The following is a 26,870-nucleotide window of genomic DNA, read 5'->3' on the forward strand; positions in this document are numbered from 1 at the left end:
AGTTCAAAATACTATCTATTAATTGTTAAAATCTTACAAAAAGTAAGAAAGGGATTCACATATTATGGGCTGATTTGAAAGTTAAGTCAGACTGACTCTATGCTGCTCAGACATCTCACCCTGTAGAAAATTGCTGCCCCCCTTATCTCATAAGCCCACTCGCATAGAAGCTGACACCCTCACTCACTTGCACCCTTACTACAATGTCTTTAAGTATATACTTATATAAGCTGTTTTGAGTATATACAAGAAGTGTGAATTCTTAGAATGTTCTGTTACTTGGTACTTTCCACTTTTTTATGACTTATAATTGTACTTGCCTTACCTATGCCCTCCTTTGTTCTTTGGTTGTTTTTGTTGTTGTTGTTCTTAAAGTTTGATTCTTCACCTGCACCCTTTGTCTTGGGCTGAGGAACTGTCTGCTTTCTGCTCCCTTGGCCCTGGCCAGAATAAATCTTTTGTCTTTTCTTCAAAAAGACCCAGAGTTTTATTTGGATTTTGGAATAGCACCTTAACACACAAACTGAACTGTAATAGTTACTTGTATAAGGTTAGATCATGAGTGATCTAACTAAATTTTTTTTTCCAACTAAATTTTCCCTAAAATGTGCCATAATAAATATTTACTACTTTTTTTTAGAGAGAGAGAGAGAGAGAGAGAGAGAGAGAATGAATTTTTTTTTAATATTTATTTTTTAGTTCTCGGCGGACACAACATCTTTGTTGGTATGTGGTGCTGAGGATCGAACCCGGGCCGCACGCATGTAAGGCGAGCGTGCTACCGCTTGAGCCACATCCCCAGCCCAATATTTACTATTTTTAAAAAGAAAAAATTAGGCAGGCATGGTGGCACATGCCTATAATCTCAGCAACTCAGGAGGCTGGGGCAGGAGTATTTCGAGTTCAAAGCCAGTCTCAGCAATGGCTAGGCACTAGGCAACTCAGTGAGACCCTGTCTGTAAATAAAACACAAAAAAAGGGCTGGGGATGTGGCTCAGTGGTTGAGTGACCCTGAGTTCAGTCCCCAGTACCCCCCCCAAAAAGAATTGTATTAAATTAAAAAAATGAATCATGACCCCATACTACATTAAAAAGAAATACTAAGCTAGGGAGAAGAGAAAGTTCGTCAGAAGAATATCAGCTAATCAATGCAGAAGAAATGGCAGAACCACAAAAATTATCACTTTCCACCATGATAATAATTTAAGAAGGCGGGCTGGGGATGTGGCTCAAGTGGTAGCGCGCTCGCTCACCTGGCATGCATGCGGCCCGGGTTCAATTCTCAGCACCACATACAAACAAAGATTTTGTGTCCACCGAAAACTAAAAATAAATATTAAAAAAATTTTCTCTCTCTCTCTCTCTCTGTCTCTCTCTCTCTCTTCTCTAAAAAAAAAAAATTTAAGAATCACCAATGGATATTAAAACCATGTTTTAGAATAGAATGTTCATAAAGCCTCAAAATATTAACCCAGAGATTTCAAAAAGAAAAAATACTTTCACGAAGAAAATCCAGTGAAGGCCACTGTAACGAGGGAATTAAATCTAACGACCCCATTAATGCAAACTGATAGTATCCTGAAAATACAAAAGACTATTTTCCTTCTGATTTCTTTAAAATACACAGGACTTTTACTTTTTGAATTTTTTTTAGTTGTAGATGAACACAATATCGTTATTTTATTTATTTATTTTTTTATGTGGTGTTGAGGATGGAACCCAGTGTCTCATGCATTCGAGGCAAGCGCTCAACCACTGAGCTACTAGCAACGACATAGGACTTTTTTTTTTAAGTTATAGATGGACACAATATCTTTATTTTATATTTATGTTGTGCTGAGGATCGAACTCAGTGCCACATGTATACAGGCGAGTACTCTACCTGTGAGCCACAACCCCAGTTGCCTACATAGGACTTTTAAAGCAAAAACTATAACATTGTTTCCTGGGATTTTTAAATACTACACTTTAAAGAATTGGCTCTAAAATTTACATGAAAATACAAAAGACTAATATATCCACTGCAATTCTGAAAAAGAACAGAGAGCTTACGCTATCTGGTTTTTTACCAAGAAGCTACTGTAATCAAGGTAACAGGAGTATGGCAGAAGGATAAACCAATAGATAGATTAGATATGATAAAAAACCTGGAAATGAACTCCTTGATTTTCAGCAAATGAGAAAGGGATTCCAATGACAGAGGGAAATCTTTTCAATGAACTGAATTGGAATAACCAAGATATCCATATAGAAGAAATAAACTTCAACCCCCTACCTTAAACCACACTCAAAAATCAATTCAAAATGCATCATAAACCTAAAAACAGGGCTGGGATTGTAGCTCAGTGGTAGAGCACTTGCCTAGCATGTGTGAGGCACTGGGTTCAGTCCCCAGCACCACATAAAAAAATAAAAGATATTGTGTCCATCTACAACTAAAAAATAAATATTAAAAAAACACCCAACAAAACAAAACCAAAAGAGAACAAAATCGGTATATTAGACCATCTTAGAACTTCTGCTCATGAAGACAGGATTAGAAAAATTAATAGGCAAGACACAGACAAGAAGAAAATATCTATACAATATATATTTGACAATAACTGTTGCTCATGACATATAAAGAAATCCTATCTCTGGGCTGGGGTTGTGGCTCAACAGTAGAGTGCTTCCTAGCACATGCGAGGCCCTGGGTTCGATCCTCAGCACCACATAAAAATAAATAAATAAATAAAATAAAGGTATTAATAAAAAATAAATATTAAAAAACCCTCATGTCTCAATAATAAAAGTCAATACAATTTAAAGAGATAAAACATTTGAACAAATACTTCATAAAAGATATAAATAAGTCAATAATCATGAAAAGAGTGTTCAATATCATTGGTCATTAAGGGAATGCAAATTAATACCACTCAATCTAGGGGCGTGGAAATTGAGAGAATACCAAATGTTGGCAAAGATATCAAATAACTAGAATGCTCATATACTGATTGTGAGAATGGAAATGGTAAAATTACTTTCTTATAACCTAGCAATTCCATTCCCAGATACTCATTCAAGCAAAGTAACTCTTATGTTTACCACACAACTTGTTCTGAATAGCTTTTTTCCTAAGAGTGAAAAAAATAGGAGAATAAATAAAGAAACTGGCATATTCACATGGTGGAATATTACTTGGTAATAAAAAGGATAAACGATTATACATATATTATGAATAAATCTCAAAATCATTATGCTAAGTGAACAGAACATTAGAAAAGACTACATACTGGGCTGGGGTTGGAGCTCAGTGGCAGAGCACTTGCTTAGCATGCGTGAGGCATTGGATACAAACCTCCATACCACATTAAAATAACTAAATAAAAGTATTAAAGAAAAATAGCTACAAAAATGAAAAATAAAAAAGACTACATACTGACCCTTATCTCACCAATTATAAAAATCAAGTCAAAATCAATTAAAGACCTAAATGTAGGACCTGAAACAAAGAAACTACTGCAAAAAAAAAAAAAAAGGGAAAATGCTTCAGGGTTGGAATGTGCAAGGGTTTTTTTTGAGCAAGGCCTCAAAAGCACAACAAAAGCAAACATAGACAAATGGAATTACCTCAAACTAAAGTTGTGTGCAACAAAGGACACAATTATCAGATTGAGAAGACAATTTATAAAATGGGAGAAAATATTCACAAGCTATACATATAAAAAAGGGGTTTATGTTTAGAATACATAAGGAACTCCAAAAATCCAATATTAAAAAGTTATATAACTTGGGCTAGGGATATAATTCAGTTGGTAGAGCACTTGCCTCCCATGCACAAGGCCCTGGGTTCAATTCCCAGCACACAAACACACACACACACACACACACACACACACACACACAAAAGTTATGTAAATTGACTAAAAATGGAAATAAACCTATATAGACATTTCTCAAACAAAAACATACAAATAGCCAACAAGTAGATGAGAATATGCTCAACATCACTAATCATCAGGGAACTACAAATCAAAACCACAATGCAGTAGCACCTCACTCCAATAGCCATGGCAATTATCAAAAAGACAAATGATAACAAGTGCTGGCAAAATTGTGGGGAAAAAAGGAATCCTTGCTCACTGCTGGTGGGAATGTAAATTAATAAAGCTATTATGGAAAACAGCATGGAGGTTCCCCAAAAAATTAAAAATAGAAATACTATATGATCCATATATATGTACACTATATACACTCCTGGGTATATATCCAAAGCCAGTGAAATCAGTATGTCAGAAAGACATCTGCATACCCACCTTTGTGGAAATGGAAACAACCTAAGCATCCCTCAGTGGATGAATGGATGAAGAAAATGAAAAACTATTCAGCTATTAAAAAAAGATTGAAACCATGTCCTTTGTGACACCGTGGATGGAACTAGAGACCATCATAAGTGAAATAAGACAGGCACAGAAAGACAAGTAGTACATGATCTCACTCATATGTGGAATATAAAAACACTGATCTCATAGATGTTGAGAGCAGAAGAATGATTTCCAGAGACTGGGACAGGAGGCAGGGATGGGATGAGGTTGATCAGTGTCAAACTAAGCTATAGTTAGTTACAGGAATAGGAAATTCTGGTGTGCTTTTGCACAGGAGGGTGACTATGGATAAAATACTGCTTTTAGTTCAATGTTTTCACTGTAAAAGAATGGTGACTGTTGGAGAAAATAGGTATGTTTGATTTGACTTACACGTTACACAGTACATACATGTATCAAAACATTACATGGAGGTTATAATATAGCTCAGTTGTAGAGCACTTGTCTCATATGAACAAGGCCCTGGGTTCGATTGCTAGCACTGGAGAGGGAAAATAAAACACATACAGTACCTTATTAGTATGTACACTTTTGCTGTTTTTACTTATCAGTTAAAATAAATTTAATTAAAAAAATGTATACTATATGATTCCATCTATATTAAATTCTAGAACAGATAAAAATAGAAATTCTGTAGAAATAGAATCAGTGATTACCTTTATTGAGAGGTGGCAACTGTCTAGGAATGGATCTGGCAAAATAACAATATTCTATTTTTCTGATAAATGTGTAAAAACTCAGCAAATTTACATATAATATTTGTGCATTTCACACAAATTTTGTTCACGGTTTGCATACTTAAGTATTTTAGGGGAAATAAACGCATTTGTAATTTACTTGGAAAAGCATTGAAAAAAAACCTGAATTAAAGGACGACTAGAAAAATGAATAATTATATATGTGATAAAATATAATAAAATATTAATGGTAGAACCTAAAATAAGTTTGTAACAACATTGTTGTGCCTTTGAAAATTTTCATAATAAAATATTGGGGAAAAGAGTCTGGGGAACTTTTAGACTAAAGATGACTGAACAGATACAATAACTAAGTACAATGTATGATTCTTTAATGGATACTTGGCCAAAAGGTAAAGGGTATATTGGGACAATCAAGAAAATGTGAACATGGGTTGTGTATTATAACACTATTTGCATTAATGTTAAATTTCTTGAGTATAATAATGGTGTTATGATTTTGTGGAAGAATGATCTTATTCTTAAGAGAAACAAGCTAATTAATGTATTCAGAGCTAAAGTGCCATGATGTCAACAACTAATTCTCAAATGGTCAGGAAAAAGTATATCTATGTGAATTATACATATCTACATATTTAGATATATAGCTATAGATATGTATGTATGTATGTTAGAGAAGAGAAACAGGGTACAGCAAATAAACTATTTGCTTCTTGTATTTTTGAAATTGAAACATTTTAAATTAAAAAGGAGAAAAAAAGCATTGGCTCTGAAATAAACAGATCTGAGTCTCAATTCCCACTCTACTAATTATTAGCGTCATTTTCGAGCAACTTATTATCTACTTCTCCCTAGGGGGATGACAAAATTTAACTTAAAAGGTTGCTGCAAAGATCAGATGAGATAAAAGTAGGAGTACTGAGTGCATGGCACAAAGTAGTAATAATAGTAATAGTCACTAATATTATTTTATAAAAACCAGAAATGTCTCATAAACCCATGAATTTCAATGTTTTTTAAAAATGAGAAATCCTGTTTTCAAAGAAAATCTCATATAAAACCCAATAACCAACATATAAAATACATAAAAGCAGAACTCTATGTAAGGTGGGCAGTAACAGTAGAGTGTTACTAGTTCTTAGTTCTCATCCTGATCATCCTCCCCTCCCCATTACTTCACAGAAGGCTAGTAATCTATAGAAAACATTTTGAAAAAACAATGCTATAAAATAAGAATGAATAAACTATGGGCTGGTCCTGTTTTCACAGGTAAACTTTTTGAAACATAACCACCTTACTCATTTCCAAATTGTCTATGGTTGCTTTTGTGTTATAGGGGAGAGTTGAATAGTTGTGACAGGCCTGAATAGCTGTGACAGACTGTATGGCCTGCAGAGCCTAAAATATTTACTATCTGTACATTTAAGAAAAAACAAAGAGTACAGTTTTTGAAGGCCTACCTGCGCAGTACTGAGTTAGATGCTATAGAAGAAATACAAATGACAATGCAATAATATTAACATTATATTAATAATATTATTAAGCTTATGTGTACAAATCATGAACAGTTCAGTCTTAAAGAGAACTTTTGGGGGTTTGATTCTTCTATAAATTAAAAGAGCCTGAGACACAAGTATCAAAACCTTTGCAATGTGCAAACCATATCTGAATCCTAATTTCAACAAACCAACTATAAAAAAGAATTGAGACTCAGGGAGATTTGAACAGACCAGATATTTGATGATATTAAGGAACTATCATTTTTTTAGGCACAACAATAAAATTATGGTTAGGTGTTTTTTTTTTCCCCAAAGAGATCTATCTTATATTTCAGAGATATACATTAATGAAATGAGGATGTAGTGGTGTACACCTATAATCCCAGCAACCTGGGAGCCTGAGGCAGGAGGATCACAAGGTCAAGGCCAGTCTCAGCAATTTATTGATGACCTATGCAACTTAGCAAAGACCTATGCAACTTAGCAAGAACTTGTCTCAAAATAAAAAATAAAAAGGGTTGAGGATGTGACTCAGCAGTTAAGCATCCTGGGTTAGGCCTTCCCAGTGGGTGTGTATGTGTGTGTATATAAAATAATGAAATGATATTTGGGATGTGATTTGAAATAATCTGGAGAGGGGAGGTTATGAATTGAATATCCTGTAGCCATGAGTTAATGACTGTATTCAAATTTTATGTTTGAAATGTTCTGTAATGAAAAATAATACACATGCACACACACCACACAAACACACACAGTATCATTTTACAAGGTAAAAATCAAAGTTATAGGGCTACTGTCTTTTTAAAAAACTAATATGAAAGTCAAGTGACAAAGATATAAGTACCTAGAAAAAACTCCAAGAGGCTTCTTTATAAAGAATCATTAATGATACTCAAGTCAAATCAAATCATATATTCTTATTAGAGCCTAAATTAAGACTGAGTTCCATATGGAATTTCTCTGAATTGTACTGATTGATAAATGCTTCAACAAGTTTCCTCTGAAAATATACCTGACAGTGGTACATAACAGAAACATGCTTCTATTCTTTAAATGTTTAAAATATTTTGTAATATGCACAGAAGACTATATTTGTGAACCCATCACCCAATTTAAGAACTAGAATATTACCAAAACTGATTAGTTAAACTGTATGTTTCTTCTTGATCCCAACCTTCTGCCTCTATCCCACCCTCAAAAGGTAGCCTTTATTCACAAAATGTTTATCCTTTCTTTGTTTTTCTACAAATGCAATTTGTGTAATTCGTTCCTGCCTCCAGTACTGGAGATGGAACCACTAAGCTACAGCTCCACCCTTTTTATTTTTTATTTTGAGATAGGGACTTCTTCCTTAATTTGCCCTGGTTGGCCTAACCTTGGAATACTCTTGCTTCAGACTCTGGAGTAGTAGGTTTACAGGCATGCACCACAGCAAACAGCAAATTTTTAAACAATATATTGACTATCATATTGCATTTAATATTCTGAAACTTGCTTTTTTAAAAAAAATCTGAACATTCCTGGATCTTTCTACTTTTTAGGTATGTGACCTCAGGAAAATTATTTCCCTGTCAAGTATCCATTTCTTTGTCTAAAAAGCTGAAATATCTGTTTCAAAAGACTGTGGGGAAGATTAAAACAGTTCCTGGTATACAATCGGTGCTCCTAAGTGATAGCTATTGCTGGTTAATTAGCAAATTAATCCTTTTACTTAATGGAAAAAATAATATCAAGCATTTCTTTTTTATCAGACCCTCAGAAAACTCCTCAGTAACAAATCAGTCTGCATGCTCAACCTTCACAACTACCACCAAAAGTTCACTGAATCTTTGTGTCCCACCTCTACACCTGCAAGACAGAGCAATGAACAATAATGAAGAATGCTAGCTTTGGAGTCAGGCAACCTGGGCTTGGCCCCTGGCTCTGCTGATACCAGCCTAAACCTGGTGCCACTTTCATCAATGATAAAATGGAGATAATAATACATATACTCTGAGGTAATGAGAATATGTATTATTATGTGGCTCTCAGATAATTCTATAAAGATCACTGAACTAGTATTAATTCCTTGAACTTTTCTCTTTCTTAAAATGCTCTTAGATGCCTGAATTAAAAAGTGTGACTAGATTCTGAAGTGAGAGAATTTCTCTAAAATGGTTTTCAGCTGTTAATATTCTTTTAACACGTAATGCTTTGGGTATTAACTCGGGTGTTAAAAAGAGCTATTTTATTTTTCAAGGAAGGAATAAGCATATCTGGCAGAGAAACCGCTAAAAGAAATCCTGAGGCCTGGCTCTCCAACATCAAGGCACAATGAACAGGGATAACTGAAGCAAAGGAGGCCAATGTTAAAAGGAAAAAGATGGGAAGAGCAAAGACACCAAGAACTCGAGCAAACATGGCAGTCAGGCTACCATTTCACATGCCACATCAAACTTTATTAATGCACCAGTAGAGCTAACAAGAGGAAATATTCCACAGAAAGTTGTTAGAAGACAACTGAGACCATGATGAGGAGTGGGGACTCACTTCTGCATTATTAATTCAAGAAAAGAGCATTACATGCAAAGTAATGTAGTCTGGATTGGAGGTACTGGTCTAAGAGGTCATTCTGTATCTAAGAGTTATGATGTATTTCTATGTCCAATAGCATGGTCATGTGAATAAGAGGATGGCCTCTCCAGAAATCACCAAATAGGTCTGGGGTAAAACCTGCTAAAGAGGAATATACTTTATGGTGGAAATAATTGAGTGCCCAGATTTTGTTCTAAATGCCTTTCCATTTTGTTATATAAGTTGCTCCTGTCATTGTGGTTTTCTCTGTCAAAAAATATTTCCCCAATGAAGACAAAAAATTAAGTATGTTTAGACAATTTGTTGAATTTAAAAACAACCTTGTAAATCTAATAAATTTCTAACAGCATGAGATGTCAGATAAATACTTATAATACTGGGGGTGGGAATAAATGTAAAAACAGTATGTGAGTGCATGCACATGTGGGCGCACAAACATGCACACACACACAGACAAGTTGAACATCTCTTTTCCAAAATGCTTGGGATCAAAAGTTTTTCAGATTCCAGATTTTTTCAGTCTTTGAAATATATCCATACACATAATGAGGTGTCTTGAGGGAAGGACTCAAGTGTAAACATGAAATTCATTTAAGTTTCATATACACCTTATACACATAGCCTGAAGTCATTTTTTTAAATATTTATTTTTTAGGTGTAGATGGACACAAAACAATGCCTTTATTTTTTTTAGGTGGTGCTGAGGATCAAATCTGGGTCCCGCCTATGCCAGGCGAGCGCTCTATCACTGAGCCATAACGCCTGTCCCCTGAAGTCATTTTATATAATATTTTTAGTGGGCCTGCAATTGGGTTGTGATCAGTCAGAGGACACATGACACCAGGTGTAGAATTTTCCATTTTCCACTTGTACCATCATGCTGGTGCTCAAAATGGTGCATTTAAGATTTTGGTGCTTTAAAATAGGAATACCCAGGGTTGGGATATGGCTCAGTTGGTACAGTGCTTGCCTAGCATGCACAAGACCCTGGGTTCAATCCCCAGCACCTCTAAGAAAAAAAGGAATATTCAATCAGTATGTGTGTAACAGAATTCGAATATTAGGGAGGAAAGTGCTTGCTCCATCAACCCTCCCACATCACTCCACAAAGGAAATACTTCAAAATAAATACAATGGCCTCATGGCCTCACTAGTAGACTTTATTTCTTTTACTTTTTATATTCTGGGGTGGGGGGAAGTATGTTTTTAAATCCCAGTAGCTTTGGAAATGAGGTGGAAGTATGTCACAATTCCTTTAAATATATCATTGTGGACTCCTAGTTCCTATTGATCCCTGGACCAGACCACCTCCTCTTCCTCTCACTTCTTTAGCTTTCTCCTCCCATAATAAATAGCAACAAATTTTTTATTCCTTCTACTTGCTGCCCACCCCACCCCCTTTAATTCTACATAATTCCAATACTCTTTTCTCTGTTTCAGTGCCCATTCTATTCACAGAGATTAGATCTTTCTATAGGATCAGCACTGCTTCTGCTTCAAGAAAAAAAGCTTTGACAGTCTTCACACAAGAAGGGAACTGCTGTCCCAGGCTGCATTAATCTGGTAACTTGGTGAGAACTGATGAGTGAGTGGAAAAAACCTGAAAACCACCTTTGTGGCAAATACTCAGATCCCAATAGTGGCAAGGGCAAACTTCAGAGAACACTGCTATTTTAGATGTTTACTTTTAATAAAAAATAATAATAAAGCTAAGTGTGGTGGCACATGTCTGTAATTTCAGTGACCCAGAAGGTTAAGGCAAGTTTGAGACCAATCTCGGCAACTTAGTGAGACCCTTAGCAACTTAGCAAGACCTTGTTTCAAAATTTTAAAAAGAAAAATAAAGGGGGGTGGGAATGTAACTCAGTGATAAAGCATCCTAGTGCCACAAAAATAAATGGATGGATGGATGGATGGATGGATGACTAGATAGTCAGGCAGTCAGATAGGTATTTAAAAAAAAAAAAAAACCTATGTCCAATATGAGGTGAACAATTAAGAAATTTTTCCTTATCCTACTAACTGGAATTAAAACCTTCTTCCTCTGAGTAGCTAGTTCCTCTATTTTAGCATTTTAACTATTTTCCCTATACTTAGTCATGATGCCCAAGTCGTTTTCCTCAATGGACTGTAAATTTCCTAAGTACAAGCTTGAGATCCTATTCAGCTCTTATCAAATCCCTTACCACCTCTTGAGTTCCACTCCTCACTCTTAGCATCTCATACAATACTTCATCAAGAGCAAGATATGGAAACTTTTTAAGTTGAATCACTGTAAAAAGTAATTAGTGACTTCAAGGATAGAATAATTATATAGGCAAAAGACATATAAACACACATAAAAGTATACTAAACTTAGAACTGGCTTAATTGAACCATAATTTAGAATAGGCCCTATTCCAATGGGACTGAGGAACAAGTATTAGATCTAAGTAGTCAGAATCAGTAATCATACTCTTTTACCCATTCTCCTCCTTCCTTCCTGGAACAGAGATCTCTATATGAGATCTAGAGATTCAGCAATCATCCTGAAACCATGAATCAAGAAGTAAGTCTCAAACTTAGGATTGTGAAGTCAATGGGCAAAAGCCTTTCTTCAATTATATAAGAGAGCCACTGTCTCACTCCAAATGTTTTCTAAGAAAAATAAATCCTATGTGTTAAACTCATTGTTAACAGTGTTATTGTGACTACCAACAAAATTTTCCTGTAGATACTAATAGAATTTCTGATAGTATTAATAGGATTTTCCTTTACTTGTTCTGACTTATAAATGATACATATCCATCAACTTTGTTACAGTGACCAGACCAGGGAGTAGACACTCAAATCAAGTAAGGGGTATTAAAATCTTCCTCTAGACTGACCTATGGTCTTAGGAGAAAGATCTCCTTCTTTCCATTAAAAGCTAAAAGTTTGAAGACACAAACTGGTGTGAATATACTTCGTATACAACCAGAGATATGAAAAATTGTGCTCTATATGTGTAATAAGAATTGTAATGCATTCTGCTGCCACATATAAATTTTAAAAATAAATTAAAAAATAAATTAGTAAACAATCAAACAAAAAAAGCTGAAAGTTTGGCTTGGATTGTAACTCACAGGTAGAGTGCTTGCCTAGCACGTGTGAGGCGCTGGGTTCAATCCTCAGCACCACATAAAAACAAATAAATAAAATAAAGGTATTGTGTCCAACTACAACTAATAAAAAAAAAAAAGGAAGTCCAAGCTTCTAGATCCAGTTCTGTCTGAATGAACCCTAACCAGATTCCCCAATTATGCAAGCTATATATTTCTAACACTTGCATCCAAGAGGCTCTTAAATACCACAGTGGGTATAAACACACAAATAACTCTTTTAGGGTTTTAAAAAAGTGCCCTTTGTTATTCCACGTAATTCAAGTTACATTTGTCCTTCTCCAGATGCCTACTATTTCCTTTCCCATATTACTACTACACTGAATTGCTTGCTCTTTTCTATATACACTTCACATTTTTCTATTTATGTGATTTTTGCCTACTGTTCTCTTACAATGATGCCCTTCTCTCTCAATCTCTAATCACATTTCCTCTAAAACACCACAGGATGTTTTTTTGTATCCCTTAGCAGTTTTGACCTTGTATTACAGTTATTCTTGTGCATGTCTTATCTACCCAACTGAACCACTCTAATAACACTAAGATATGTGATCAGAGCCTTTGTTTGATTTGTACATCTCCCCACAGGTCAATTTGTCTCCAGAATTCATGTTATGTGTATTAAACCTATCCTATTTCAGAACTTTCAACACCTCAGTAGCTAGGCACCAATAGCAATGTAACTTAATCTAATCATATTGGGTACCACAAAAAGCCATATTAATACAAATGAGAAGAATGAACAGTATTCAAATTATATTCAGGTAGGCAAATACAAGTATCTAAAACAGAAAAGGTCCAACTTTGTCTAATTTGAGAAATGTCTTACTTAGATATGTTCAGGTATTAACAGATTTTTGCTGAGCTACCCCAAAAATATCTATTCTAGACCTCAGTCCATTTTTGTTACCTCCCAGGAATATCTACAAGAAAGATCTCTACCTCCCCCAACCTATCCAACATTATTTTTTGGTTTTTATTTTTTTGGTACTGGGGATTGAACTCAGGGACACTCAACCACTAAGCCCATCCCCAGCCCTATTTTGAATTTTATTTAGAGACAGGGTCTCACTGAGTTGCTTAGCCCCTCGCTATTGCTGAGCCTGGCTTTGAACTCGCAATCCTCATGCCTCAGCCTCCCACACAGCTGGGATTACAGGTGTGTGCCATAGCACCTGGCCCCCAACATTACTTTTCTGGAGATCTTTCTGAAGAGAAAATCCCCTCCAACCAGTATCCTAACTGTAAGCCGCACTTGAACCTCTATCTAGGTCCAAAATGTATATAGTTAATGTCTTCAGTTTCCCTAACTCTCCTATGATCTATTTTTTACTAATTTATTCTTATCACTTTGACTTTTAGGCCTTTTATCTTCCCTTTAGTTCTATCCAACTGATAGCTTATCCTTTATGTACTAGCACATAGAAACACAGACCTCAGAAAAACTAAATATACAGGAAAAAATAGTCAATAATAATAGTAACATTTGGGCTGGGGACGTGGCTCAAGCGGTAGCGCGATCGCCTGGCATGCATGCGGCCCAGGTTCGATCCTCAGCACCACATACAAACAACGATGTTGTGTCCGCTGAAAACTAAAAAATAAATATTAAAAATTTCTCTCTCTCTCTTTAAAAAAAAATAATAGCAACATTTATTGAATATTTAAGCACAGAGCTACATACTTTATAAAGTGACTCAGATTCTCATGACAATCCTGATACTGTCAAACTAATTTTAGAAATATGGAGCCTGGTCCTAACACAGTTAAAATTTAAGTCCAGCTCTGTCTAGTCACACAGCCCACATTTCTTCCACTATCATAATGCCAAATATGAGATGTTGACTCTGATCTCCTACCTTCCAGCCTTGTCCCTATTCTAATAATCTATTTTCTATTCAGAAATCAAAGTGATCCTTTACTTCACATTACTTCTTTGCTCAAATCCCTCCAATGGTTACTCCCTTGTCCAGAGAAAAAGCCAAAGATCTTATTAAGGCCAAAGAGTACCTGGTCTGCCTAGCCCTCCCTTCCCCAATTCTCTCTCTGGTCTCATATTCTCTCTCATTTATTCAACTCCAGCCTTACTCTAGGCTGTTCAAACCCCAGGATCTTTAAATTTACTGGTTTCTCTGCCTGTTACACTTTCTCCTCCCTGTCTCAAAATTCCTTCACTTCCTTTAGGTGTCTACTCAAATGCCATCTTCTCAATAGGACCTTCATTGACCACCAATTTTAAATTGCTACTTCCTAACCTTAGTACTCCCTATCCCACTCTTCTGCTGTTATTTTTTTCTCTAAAATACTTATCACTGTGTGACATACCACATATTTATTTTCCATTATTTGCTCCCAGTACTAGTTTAAAAACTCCATGGAAATGGGAACTTGAAATATTCTGTTCACTGTATCTGGAATATAGCAGGTTATTAATACATATTTATTGAATGAGTAAGTACAGAGCTTTATTCTTCCCATATGATCTCAAATACATTTTGAGTAAAAATGATCTCAAATACATTTTGCAGAAAGTGAAAGCAAAGGCAATCTGCCTTTGTTCTAGTCTAGGTCAATTTAGCAAATCTTACCTCTCAGATGATGCCTTTAAACAACAGTCCTCAATTGTTTTTCATAGTGCTCAATATATAGCCATGTCATTGAGCAAACCGAGCAGACAAACCAACTTAACCAGAATGCAGTATGATAATCAAATAAAACTTACAGCAAAGTTAATCAGACACATATTTAATGATATGCATAATTGTTATTGTGCTGCATGGTAACTAGGCATAAATGGTAGGTGCTTCATGTAAATGACTCTAATTACTATTTCTCTTACACAACCAAATCAAGCATCTCTAGGATCAGCTTCACAGAAAAACAGGAGGGGGAAACTGGTACTTAATTCTGGGTTGAAAGTCGTCTCTTATTCCACCCCTTAGACATGGCGCTAATGATCTCTCAACCTGTTAGGTCTTCAAAAGAGTAACTTTTCCTTCTACAGCAGGAGAGGTTTCCTTGCACTGGCGGCCTTGGTCATGTTACAAAGCTGAACAAAATCAATCACTAATTTACATCTGGCAAGAAGATGAGGACAGGTAAGCTACTGGGGAAATCAAGTTAAGAGGTCAAATTTACTAAGGACTGACACACACACTAATAGGTTCTTCACACAATTCCTCTAACCACTTCTCCAGCCTACCTATACCCCCAAACTCTGTTCCCAAGAAAGTAGAGGAATAAGTAGACATAGGGTGGTTCTAATGAGGATTCCCTGCTCCAAACTCTCTCATTGGGCCTAAAATGTCACCAAAAAGGGTAAGTTTGGTTAACAAATTAACACTATTAGAATTATTGATCAGTGGCCATTGTCTTTGCTTCTTATTTAAACTCACAGGAGGATAAAGGGCCTCCTACTCTCTTATAGGTTTATTTAAACCTACCCAGATTTCACAGTCTAGACTAAATGATGTCTCTGGGACATCATTCCAATTCAGTGGCACTTTTCTCTGATTATACTTACTTTCAGGGACATTCACTTGGGTATAAACCATTCACTCTGTATCATTTTGTAATTAATTTCTTAGGTAAATGCTTATTTCCCCAATGAGACTGCAAGTTCCTTGATGGCAGAAATCTTATCTTAAACTTGCTTAGCAAACTCCATAAGTAAGGCCTAACACAATTTAAAAAGTATTTCATAAGTATTGGGATGAATTAAAAGGTAAATAAGAATCAGTGGCAAAAAGGATCTAGATGAGTTGACATTGAAAAGAAGAATGTAATGTTCTAGATAGCTCAAAACAAATGTCCCTATGAAAAAGAAAGATTGCTATTCAGAATATAGCAGAGAGCTCCTGAACTTCCTCATGCTGAGAATTAAAAACTTCCTCATGATGCAGACAGATGCCAAGAAAACTAAAACTGACATATTCTCTGGATAAGCACAGCCTAGCTAAATCTACATATGTATATCACCAGCTTTTGTTTCTATAAATTGTAACTGCTTCCATGGGACCAATAGAGAAACAATCTAGCTGCTTCTCCCCAGTTTGATCAAGCTGTGTAAAAATCATTTGCCCTTTTTACATCATTTACTTATTTCTTATGCAGAGGAATGACCAAATCTGGCCTCCACGGTTCCAGGCACTTTGCCTGGCTTGGCTGCTGGTAACAACATCTTCAGACAGAGGTCTGATACATTAGGATGACATATAGTATCAGGACTATTAGAATATTAGGACTTTCTATTATGTCAGAAAACACATTTATACCCAAAATGTCTGAAAGTCCACAAGACTCAGAAAGCAAATCCAATTGAGCAGCATCAGACTGAGTCACTGACCCTGGAACCAGTAAAATAAGAACCTGAAAGGCTCTGCCTGAATGATGAAGACAGTTAGTTAGTCTCAGTCTATTTTGTCCACCTGATCGTATCAGCTTAACAAGTTCAATAAGAACAACCTGGTACTGGTAATGCAAGTCTGCATTTGGTCTGAGAAAATTAAAACACAAGCCCAAATTCTTTTACAGCAAATATTCCCCTGCCATACTCTAGTAAGGAAAAGGCCTGAATGCAAATACCATGTAGCTTATAGATATCTGACAGTAATGAATGCCAGAGGTTCCTATTGAAGCACAAAATAGCAAAGTTTGATGTGGGAGATACCAGTAGGAGATACTCTATATTCTTCTTCTTCTTTTTTTTTTTTTGTTAATATTTTTTCAGTTGTTGATGGGCTTTATTTTATTTATTTTTATGTGGTGTTGAGGATCACACCCAGTGCCTCATACATACTAGGTGAGCACTCTACCACTGAGCCACAACCCTAGCCTCTCTATTTTACTCTTTACCTAATAATTCGGACTTGAAGGAAGTTATCTACTCTTAGAGTTCACAGGGACATTCGTCTTCTCAAACTCATTTATTTCTAAACCTCAGTACTGAATAAGTGATTGACTCAGATGACCAATACCAGTGAGTAAGCATGCATAGTAAGACAGAATCATCTCTTCCCTCTCTGGACACCAAAGACTTGGCCCCAGAATTCTTTCAGTCACTGAAACTCTCAGCTTAAAAAAAGAAAAAAGAAAAAAAAAATAAGACTAAAGAACTGTGTCAAATTGAAACTGCAGCTAGATTCCATTCCTTTAGTACTTTTCTGTTAAAAGGAGTTGACAGCCAGATTTAGGTCCACAAACTTCATTCTAATTGAAAGACTACAATGCTATATATAAAGCTCTTTTAAAATGACCACAAAATCTTTGACCTAGGAATTTCACTATTGGGAATAATAATAGCAGCTAATGCTTCTTAAGTACTTACTGTGTGCTAAACACTGCTAAGCCCTTTTCTTAAAATGTCTCATTTAGCCTCCTATGTATGAAAATAATGCCTGAATACTCACTTTTAATTATTCAATAAGTGTAAGCCATTATTATTATTACAAGGAACATGTACTACTTAATAATCAGAAAAATCCACAAACATTAAATTATGAGTTTACATACTTTCTTATTTAATAACTAAGATGTATACTACTTCAGAAAAATTAAATACTATTCATTTATTTTTGGAAATTTTAATTTATAAAATACTTCACAACTATACAATTTCAGATTTAAATACATCTGTTATAGGAATCAAGCAGAGAATGTTGCAACACCTACTATATAAGGGTTACATTCAATATGACAGATCACAGAAAGGTAGCTATGCTAATGCTACTATATTTAGAGGTAAAAATCATAGAAAGGAAGGATCAGGATGATATTTCAAGGAGTGTGATTAACAAGAAGATTTTCTTAATCAATATCTCACACTGGCTAGACATGCCTATAATCCCAGCAACTCAGGAGGCTGAGATAGGAGGATCACAGGTTTAAGTCCAGCCTCAGCAACTGAGCAAGACCCTGTATCAAAATAAAAAAATAAAAAGGACTGGGGATATAGTTCAGTGGCAAAGCACCCTAGGTTCAATCCCCAGTATCAACACACACACACACACACACACACACACACCCCTCCAAACTATACCAAAACTCTGGCTTTTGGTATACTCTCAGAGATATAAACCAATAGCTCCAGGGTAACTCAGCAGAGACATGTGGGATATGAGTATAAGTTAGGGTTATTTTTCAGCTGCTATCTCCAGGTAGAATTTCTATCTTAAACAAACAAAAAAGCCAGAAAAGACTTATTTTGAATAAAAAATAGGTAACACTAGACTTAGATTCTCAAGTTCTACCAGAATCTCAATATTTGAATATATGAGTTGGGATTGCAACTACTGCATTGTACTGGTCTTTGGCCTACCTATAGCAAATAAGTTGAAACATTAAAGGAGGAAAGGGTTTTTCCTTCCCCACTCCTAAGGTCCAAGTAACAACATACTAAAACAAATAAAAACCATGAAAGTACCAGAAAATTAACTAAAAAAAAAGCAACTTTAACTTTGAAGAAGAGCGGCTTTCCCTACATTGAATTGTACAGGATTACAAAACCACATACAAATAAAAGTAAGAGTCTGGCTGTTCTGATGAGTCTTTACCTGCTTCTTGCTCCATCAGACCATTGCAGTACATAGCATGTCGCTCAATCTTTGTGGATGGGAAGCCTTGATCACATAATGGGCAGGATACCTGGGTACTAGATGAGAAGGTAGAAGTAGGCATATCCTTCTCAGCATCTTCCCTGTTACCAACCTGAAGAACGTGACAAACAGGAATTGTAACATCTTTAGCTTATCATCTATCTTTCCCACTAAAGATTCTATCCCAATTACTTTCAAAGAGACAATACCAATCAACATATCAAATTCAGGGCTAAGGCCTGGGAGACACTACTCTTATAGTTAATACTTAACTATACTAAGTTGCCAGCTATACACTAAGCCCTATGTATGAATTACTTATTTAATTCTCACATTCTTACAAAGGCATAGACATGAGAAAAGTATTGCCCCAAACAGTAAGGGAACTTGTACAGTGTCACACACAAACAAATAGATGTCAGAGTTGAAATTCAAAACAAGGACTATCTAGATAGCTCTAAACCTTGAGGACACTGGCCTCTATCTACCACACTGCACGGTATTCATTGCCCAAGTATACTGTTTATCTCTTGTGTTTCACATTTTATATTTCAATAGCATCTTAAAGATGCTTTTCAATCTCATAAAAAAGAAAACTGTGGTCATTGAAACTTTAAGATAAAAGGCATTAAAAAACAAAAGATTCTAAGCCAAAAGTAGCACGATTAGAATTTAAGCTAAGAGCCTAGGTCTGTGCTTATACCAAAAAGATATAACACCCTTGTGTTTAATTTGTGACTTTTTGGACTGAAAGGGGACACAAAGACCCAAAGAGCCATAGAAAAGTCATTACTAAGATAATCAATTCTGTTGAAGCCACACTTAAACTTTCTTTACTCCTCAGTGTTTTATAGTCATCATTTCTCCTATAGTTGCCAGTGTCTCTCAGAGGCAGTTTTATTTTATCTACACAGGTTAGTCAGAGCCAGGGACTCTGCAGTGATTAATTCAACAGTATGCGTGGGCACTGCAGCACTACTGCCTAACTCTTGCTTCAAAGGACAGCATGTCCTATCCAATCAATGTGTAACAGTCCTGCACAGCTACTGCTTCCACTTAAGACCAAGGAGCATCCGGACTGTCATTATACCTTACTACAGAGTGAAAAAAAGAAGTCCTCATCCGGTATAAAAACAAAATAGGACCCAAATTGCAATGGATAGTTAATTTAACCTCTGAATCAACTGTGGTTGTTTTGGTTGTTGTTTATTTTTTGGTTTTGGTTTGTAAATTTGGACCATTTCTAAAATCTACTGCTTGTGAGTGGAATCCAGCAGAGAGGGAAACAGACCTTCTAAATACCAAGCCAAACACACTTACTTGCTATTAAAAAGACATATTCTAGATGGGGAAAAACAGAAAGATGAGAAAGGAACTAACAGTGGTTAAGTTCTTACACTATGCCAGGCTCTGCCACGCATTTTCCATATCCATCCCTCACAATCCAACTGGACATAGGTATTACTAGCTCCAGTAGTATAGAAAGGAAAATTGAAGCTTGGAAAGGTAAAGTAATCTGCTGAACACAAAGTTAGTAAGTGAATAATCTAGACTCAAACCGAGACCTAATTCACATAAAAACTTTCAGTATTTTCATTAATGAAAATGGCAGAAGCAAAAACAGCCTCCCTTCTCATTTGTTTCTAGAAGTTGAACCCGAACATACCAGGGAGATTACATGATTTTATTATTCTCTTGGAGGTCAAGTGGGTCTGGACTTTCTAGGTGCTGTTATTCTAAGCCTAGTCACTGAGCTTCTCAAAAATTCAGGTTCCTCTGTTCAAACAACTCATAAGAAAAAGTTGTCTTGTACAGGCAAAGCAATTTGAGCAGAGAGGGAAATCAATAAATCCTAAAATTTACAAGCATTCTTGAGTTACTGAAAATTAGTGGTGATTGAGCAGTTACTTGAAATTCTAAAGTTCACTAAGTACAGAGATAACGTGAGTGTCACTGGTGCTCACAATAGCACTACAACACTCCTTTTGTATTCATTGCCACTCTATAAAGTGCAGAGAATGTACCCAAAACTATTAATATATTTGAAAGGAAGTAATCTTTATTATTATTTTATGGATATGAGACTATTTCCAACCACATTCAGAGGAAAACCAGAAGCTTTCTGAAAATTTTTATATTAAAAATATTTCACCCAATGCCATTAAAAAGGTCTATTTAAATTAACTACTACAGAGGAACCTCAAAGAGGAAAATACAAGCAACACAGCTTTTATCTGTGTAGATTCTGCAGAATGATTTCTACTTTTTTAAAAATACAAAACAGCAATTTCTTAAAAGTGGTACTCAGACACTGATTCTTAATCCCTTAAAGGGTTGGTTCTTACCTTTTGGCTTCAAAAGGAACCTCACCTCAAGAAAAGAACCCAGTGGAAAAAAGGCATGTTCTACAAATTATCAAACCCTCTAACTTTCCCCCAGTTTAGATGTAGTTTAGAAAAAGTCATTTATTCAGATCTTTCTCCTTACCATTTAGGACTCTAACACAAGTTACCTTTAAAAAAAATTACTCATTAAACTCACTGTTTAACTTTGAATAATTTCTATTAACTCCTCTGAAAACAGAATATTTATCTGAGAATCCAACTAAGGGAAACAATCAGGCATGATATTGAGAAACCATTATTTTCAAAGAAACCTGACTTCTGTGGGAAATCAAATCAAGAGGGGCTGCAGTTCCACCACAGCTATTCCACAGACTTTAGCAGTGCTGAACAACAACCCATCACTGGTAAGCTAATATCACTAAAGAGCCACAATACTCACAAAGCAGTAAAATAGTGACTGTTTCCACATGCACACCTCTACTTGTACCAAATCTCTGCTAAGTGTCTTATAATCTTTATCTAATTTAATCTGAAGAGCAACCCAAAAAATAAAAATGTTTTGCCTCCAATTTTTATATGAAGAGGTGAAATTCAGAAGAGCGGTCCTCTTCTGTGCTGCATTAATACCCTAGGAATCTACTATGACATTTGTCAGACCACATTATAATTATCTGTTTATGTGTCTATTATCTCCCTTATCAGGACCCTGTGAAGGCAGGAACATCATTTTTTTTTTTTAATTTATCTTGGCATCTCTAAGAGTCTTAAAACAATGAATAATACAAAGTATAAAAACCATAAAAACCTGCCTAATAAATGAATAAAAAATGAATTTGTCTAACATCACAAAGTGGTGGGACTGGCATTCAAACCCATGTCTTCTAATTCCGATGTGCAAGAACCTTACACTATACCATACCACCTTTCAATAAAAGACAAAAAAGTATTCACAGATTTCAAAGGCAAGAGTCCACATCCTTTTTATGCACAGAAATTATTCAATTCTATCTTTCTTGTAACTAATAAGTGATTATTCAATGACTTAAAAACTACAGTGTTTTTAACTTCTTTTAATGGAAACTTCTGGCTACTTAGGAATATCCAGATACCAGCTAACAGAGATAGAAAAAGAGGACATTTAAAGTGAGAAAGGCTATACACTCTACTGTTTGAGGCAGAGTAATGCAGAATGCACACTATAAATTCCAAATAGGATTCACGTTTTTTGACCCCCAAAATAGTATCCTTTGCAATCACGGATGGGTAAGAAATCAGCCTTGATGAACTAATTAAAGGCTTCTATTAGGCTTTTTCTGTATGTTTGGATAACTATGTTATTACTACTCTGATCCCCTGTTCCCATTTAGAAGGCCATGTCCTTGTTAGGAAAAGGACCTAGAGGCCATTCTGACATTATCTAGCAAGATGTGTCCTCAGTACCTCTGAGGAAGGAAGTGTCATCATCTTTCCTACCCTCACTCGTATCAGGAAATCCTGGTCTATCAGTTGTGACGGATCAGGTTTCAAGGAACCGGCAGTGTGCATGATTCATGAAAGCAGAATTTCTACCCAGTTACCTACAGTACTGGGAAAGGGAAGTACTAAGGAAGAGATTTAACTTTTAAGGTAAAAACTGTTTTCAAAAAAAAATCGAAGGATGCAGCTCGGTGGTACAGTGCTTGCCTAGCATGCATAAGATCCTGGGATAGATCCTCAGCACGACACACACACACACACACACACACACACACACACACACACGATAAGGAGGAGAAACCTAGAGTATAAAAAGGAATGAGAATTAAGTATTTTTTAAGGTGCCAGTTCAAGATAGTAAACACAAATATAACTAAAATCTTTATTTCCAGAGAAGAATTTGCTTAATTTTTAAGCTGCTTTTCATAGCAATAGATTAAAACCTTAAATTCTTTAAAAGAATTCCTGGTAGTTAAATTGCTTTGTCAGACTCAACATGAAAAATATACACTAAGAATCTTAATCAGAAGTATGAGTTTCTACCAATCAGCTTTATGGCTCTTGCAAGATATGTAATGTTAGCTACAAAAGGTAGTAATGAAAATATATTTTAACTTGGGTTCGTTATTTCTAATAACATTTTAAAATTAGGACTGAAAATTTATTTCATATAGTTATTTTTCCCAAGATTGTTCATCTCTGTTGTATATCAGTATGTAAGAGAAAATGCCCTAGAACTTCGGAAACAAACCAATATTCAAATTCTAGTTCTATTATTAATAGCAGTAAGAACTAGTGCAAATTAAACATCCTAAGCCTCTGTTTCCCCATCTGTAACAGAAATAATGCATATAAAAATATTCAAGAAATAGCAACTACTTTTATTTTTAGAAACAATGCTAAACTGATCTTAATTATAAAAATTTCTCCATGAGATAAATGTCCCCAAAGCTAAAATCCTATGCCACATAAATCTTTTCAGCCAAAGTCAACACTGCATTAGAAAAAAGACAACCAGCAGGATTAAACAACTAAGAAAAACTATAGAGGAGAATATTCATCTCCTTGTCTCCTATTATTATTCTTACTTCATCCAGGGTTTCTCTGCTACCAGGAGAGTCTTCTCTTTCAAGGTCAAGAGTTTCAGGGGAACTTAGCTGTGTCTCTGTAATTAAAAAAATTAAGATTCCATGAATTTTCATTTTGAGTTTTAGTAATTAAAAAAACCAAACACCTATTTTACCCTTTGTTTATTGTAATGGCAATACAGATCTAGTCCGTTTCCTCTTAAAGCTTTACTGGCATAATTTACATATAACAGAATTCACCAATTTTCAATGCACAATTTGGTGAGTTTTAACAAATATACCAATTATACATGGTACAATTTATATCAAGTAACTACCACTACAATAAAAATAAAAAACAGTTGGGTGCGGCAGTGCATGCCTGTAATCTCAGCAGCTCAGGAGGGTAAGGCAGTAGGATCATGAGTTCTAAGCCAGCCTCAGCAACTTATCGAGGCCCTAAGCAACTCAACAAGACCCTGTCTCTAAATAAATTATGTAAAAAAGGGCTGGGGATGTGGCTCAATAGTTAAGTGGCCCTGGGTTCAATCCTCGGTACCAAATAAATAAATAATAATAATCTTTCCCAATACCCCATTAAGTTAATTATAAGTATCTACTTTATGTTCCTATAGTTTTGCCTTTTCCAAAATGTCATATACATGAAATCACATAGTATATATAGTCTTGTGTCCAGCTTCTTTCACTTAGCATACTGTTTCTGAAATGTTGTCCCATATGTTAGTCGTTCACTCCTTTCTACTGGTTCTCCATTATATGAATATTTCACAGTTTGTTTATCTGTTCACCAGTTGATCCATTTAGCTTATTTCCACTGTAGTTCTAGTTCCAAACTATATTAATTTTTATAGAAAACAAAAACATGCCAACATTAGGTTGGCATGAGGTTAAAGAGGTGATTAGGAAAAACAGAAATTGGGACCAGAAATAGAGTATGCATTCTGGACAAAGATATTCCTTTCTTCAATACATTCTTTAAGCAGCATCTATAAATTCAAAATTAATTTAACAAATATTAATTGAACAAGTCCCAGACACTCTACTATCTATAGCTAGTATGGAGATGCAACTTGTGAGTCCCTTATAGTCTTGTTTAGGGGCTAGGAAATTATACACAGCTCTATGGGTCAAATCCAGCTGGGTGTCCATTTTTATAAATAAGGTTCTATTGAAACATAGCCACACTCATTCATCTATGTATTACCTATGGCTGCCTTTGCACTAAAACAACAGAGATGAGTAGTTTCAACAGACCTCATGTCCCAAACAGCCTAAAATATTTACTAGTCTTCTTTTATTTAAAAGATGGGAGGTGGGAGAAAAAATAAGTGAAAAAATGTTTTAAGTCTGCTAACCTCTGCTAGCCTCTGCTAACCTCTGCTCTAGACAACTGTCATTTAATATAACAAAAGCATAGTAACTGCTGGGCACAGTGGCACACGCCTGTAATCCCAACAGCTTGAGAGGCTAAGGTAGGTGGATCGCGAGTCAAAGCCAGCCTCAGCAAAAATGAAGCATTAAGCAAGTCAGTGAGACTCTGTCTCTAAATAAAATACAAAATTGGGCTGGGGATGTGGCTCAGTGGCCCCAAGTTCAATCCCTGGTACACCCCCCCAAAAAAAATAAAATACCACACAGTAATTATACATCAAATGACAACAAATCTATAAAAGAAATATCAGAAAGTGAATTTTATTTCCCTCCCAAACTCCATATGTTAGGTTGAAATCCTAACCCCCAATGTGATGATATTTGAAGTAGATTGGGAGGAAATTAGAATATAAGGGAAAAGACCTCAAGAATGGAATTAGTGCCCTTATAAAAGGGAGCTCAGAGGGTTGGGATTGTGGCTCAGAGGTAGAACACCCGACTAGCATGTGTGGGGCACTGGGTTCGATCCTCAGCACCACATAAAAATAAAGATATTGTGTCCATCTATAACTAAAAAAATAAATATTAAAAAAAGAAAAAAGAAAAGGAGGTCAGAGAGCTCTTTCATCCTCTTTGTGCCATGTGTGAACACAGTGAAAAAGTGCCATCTATGAACAAGGAAGCAGGCTCTCACCAGACACAGAATCTCCAGAGGCCTTGATCCTGGACTCCCCATTCTCCAGAACTGTGAGAAATAAATTTCTGTTGTTTACGAGCCACAGTGTACGTATTTTATTGTTTCAGCCCAAACTGAGACAAATAATTTATCTCAGTATCAAATCCTGTATTTGATACTGTACTTACTATTTCTAGCTGATACTTTTGTGCTTCACAAATACAATAAATAGCCAGTATTAGGCAAACAAACTATCTACAAGGTTCTAGGACTGGAGATATAGCTCAAGTGGCTTGCCTGGCACATCTGAAGCACTGGGTTTGATCCTCAGAACCACATAAAAAAGAATAAAATAAAGATGTTGTATCCACCTAAAACTAAAAAATAAATATTAAAAAAAGATTCTAAAATACTTTCTGAATCATTAAAAAAGGGTTAAATACACTTCTAAAAATAAATGTATTTTAATACATCACAATTTTTTTGAAATTGGATACACAGATTTTTATACCCTTGATGGAAAAAGGTTTATAGTGCACATACTTCAAAATCTTCTTTAAGTTTCCCTGAGAGAGTGTATTATAAAAGACATTTAGTCTGTTCAAAAATAAGAGCTGCTCACTACTTGGACTACTGCAATAATAAAAAGTCTTTAATTAAGCTTTATGTGAATAGCTGAATGTCCAACTACAAACAACTCAAGAGGGTGTTAGCTCCTCAGAAATAAACAATGCTACCAGCATGTGCAATGTGGGCACAATATGTCTATAATCTTGCCTCTTCAAACAAAGTAAATAACACTAGAAAGATAATGAATTTTGAGTATCAGACCCCTGAAACTGTCAGAAATATGAGACAAAAGGAAACAGGTAACAAACTACTATATTCAATTTGTGCTTCAACCCATTTAGAACAATTTTTTGGTACAATTTAGATGCATAGCTTAAAAATTCTATATCAAAAAAGAAATTCAGGAGTTTGGTTTCATGGAGAACTAGTTCTACTTTCTTAGCAAAGGGAACATTAGTATTTTGAAAACCTTT

General features: G+C 35.4%; 1 protein-coding gene across 3 annotated transcripts in view; it reads right to left on the reverse strand.

The window, feature by feature from the left end:
* The window catches only part of UIMC1 (ubiquitin interaction motif containing 1), a 123,942-nt gene that overhangs the window by 22,534 nt on the left and 74,538 nt on the right, over nt 1-26,870 (reverse strand). For all 3 annotated transcript variants that reach the window (XM_081307268.1, XM_081307266.1, XM_081307267.1), the window contains 2 exons: nt 23,781-23,857; nt 18,830-18,983 (listed from right to left, as the gene is read on the reverse strand). In XM_081307268.1, coding sequence (XP_081163394.1) covers nt 18,830-18,983; nt 23,781-23,857 — 231 coding nt within the window. The remainder of the gene's footprint in view (nt 1-18,829; nt 18,984-23,780; nt 23,858-26,870) is intronic.

Source organism: Spermophilus citellus (genome assembly GCF_964194105.1).
Source record: "Spermophilus citellus genome assembly, chromosome: 1".
Taxonomy (NCBI): domain Eukaryota; kingdom Metazoa; phylum Chordata; class Mammalia; order Rodentia; family Sciuridae; genus Spermophilus; species Spermophilus citellus.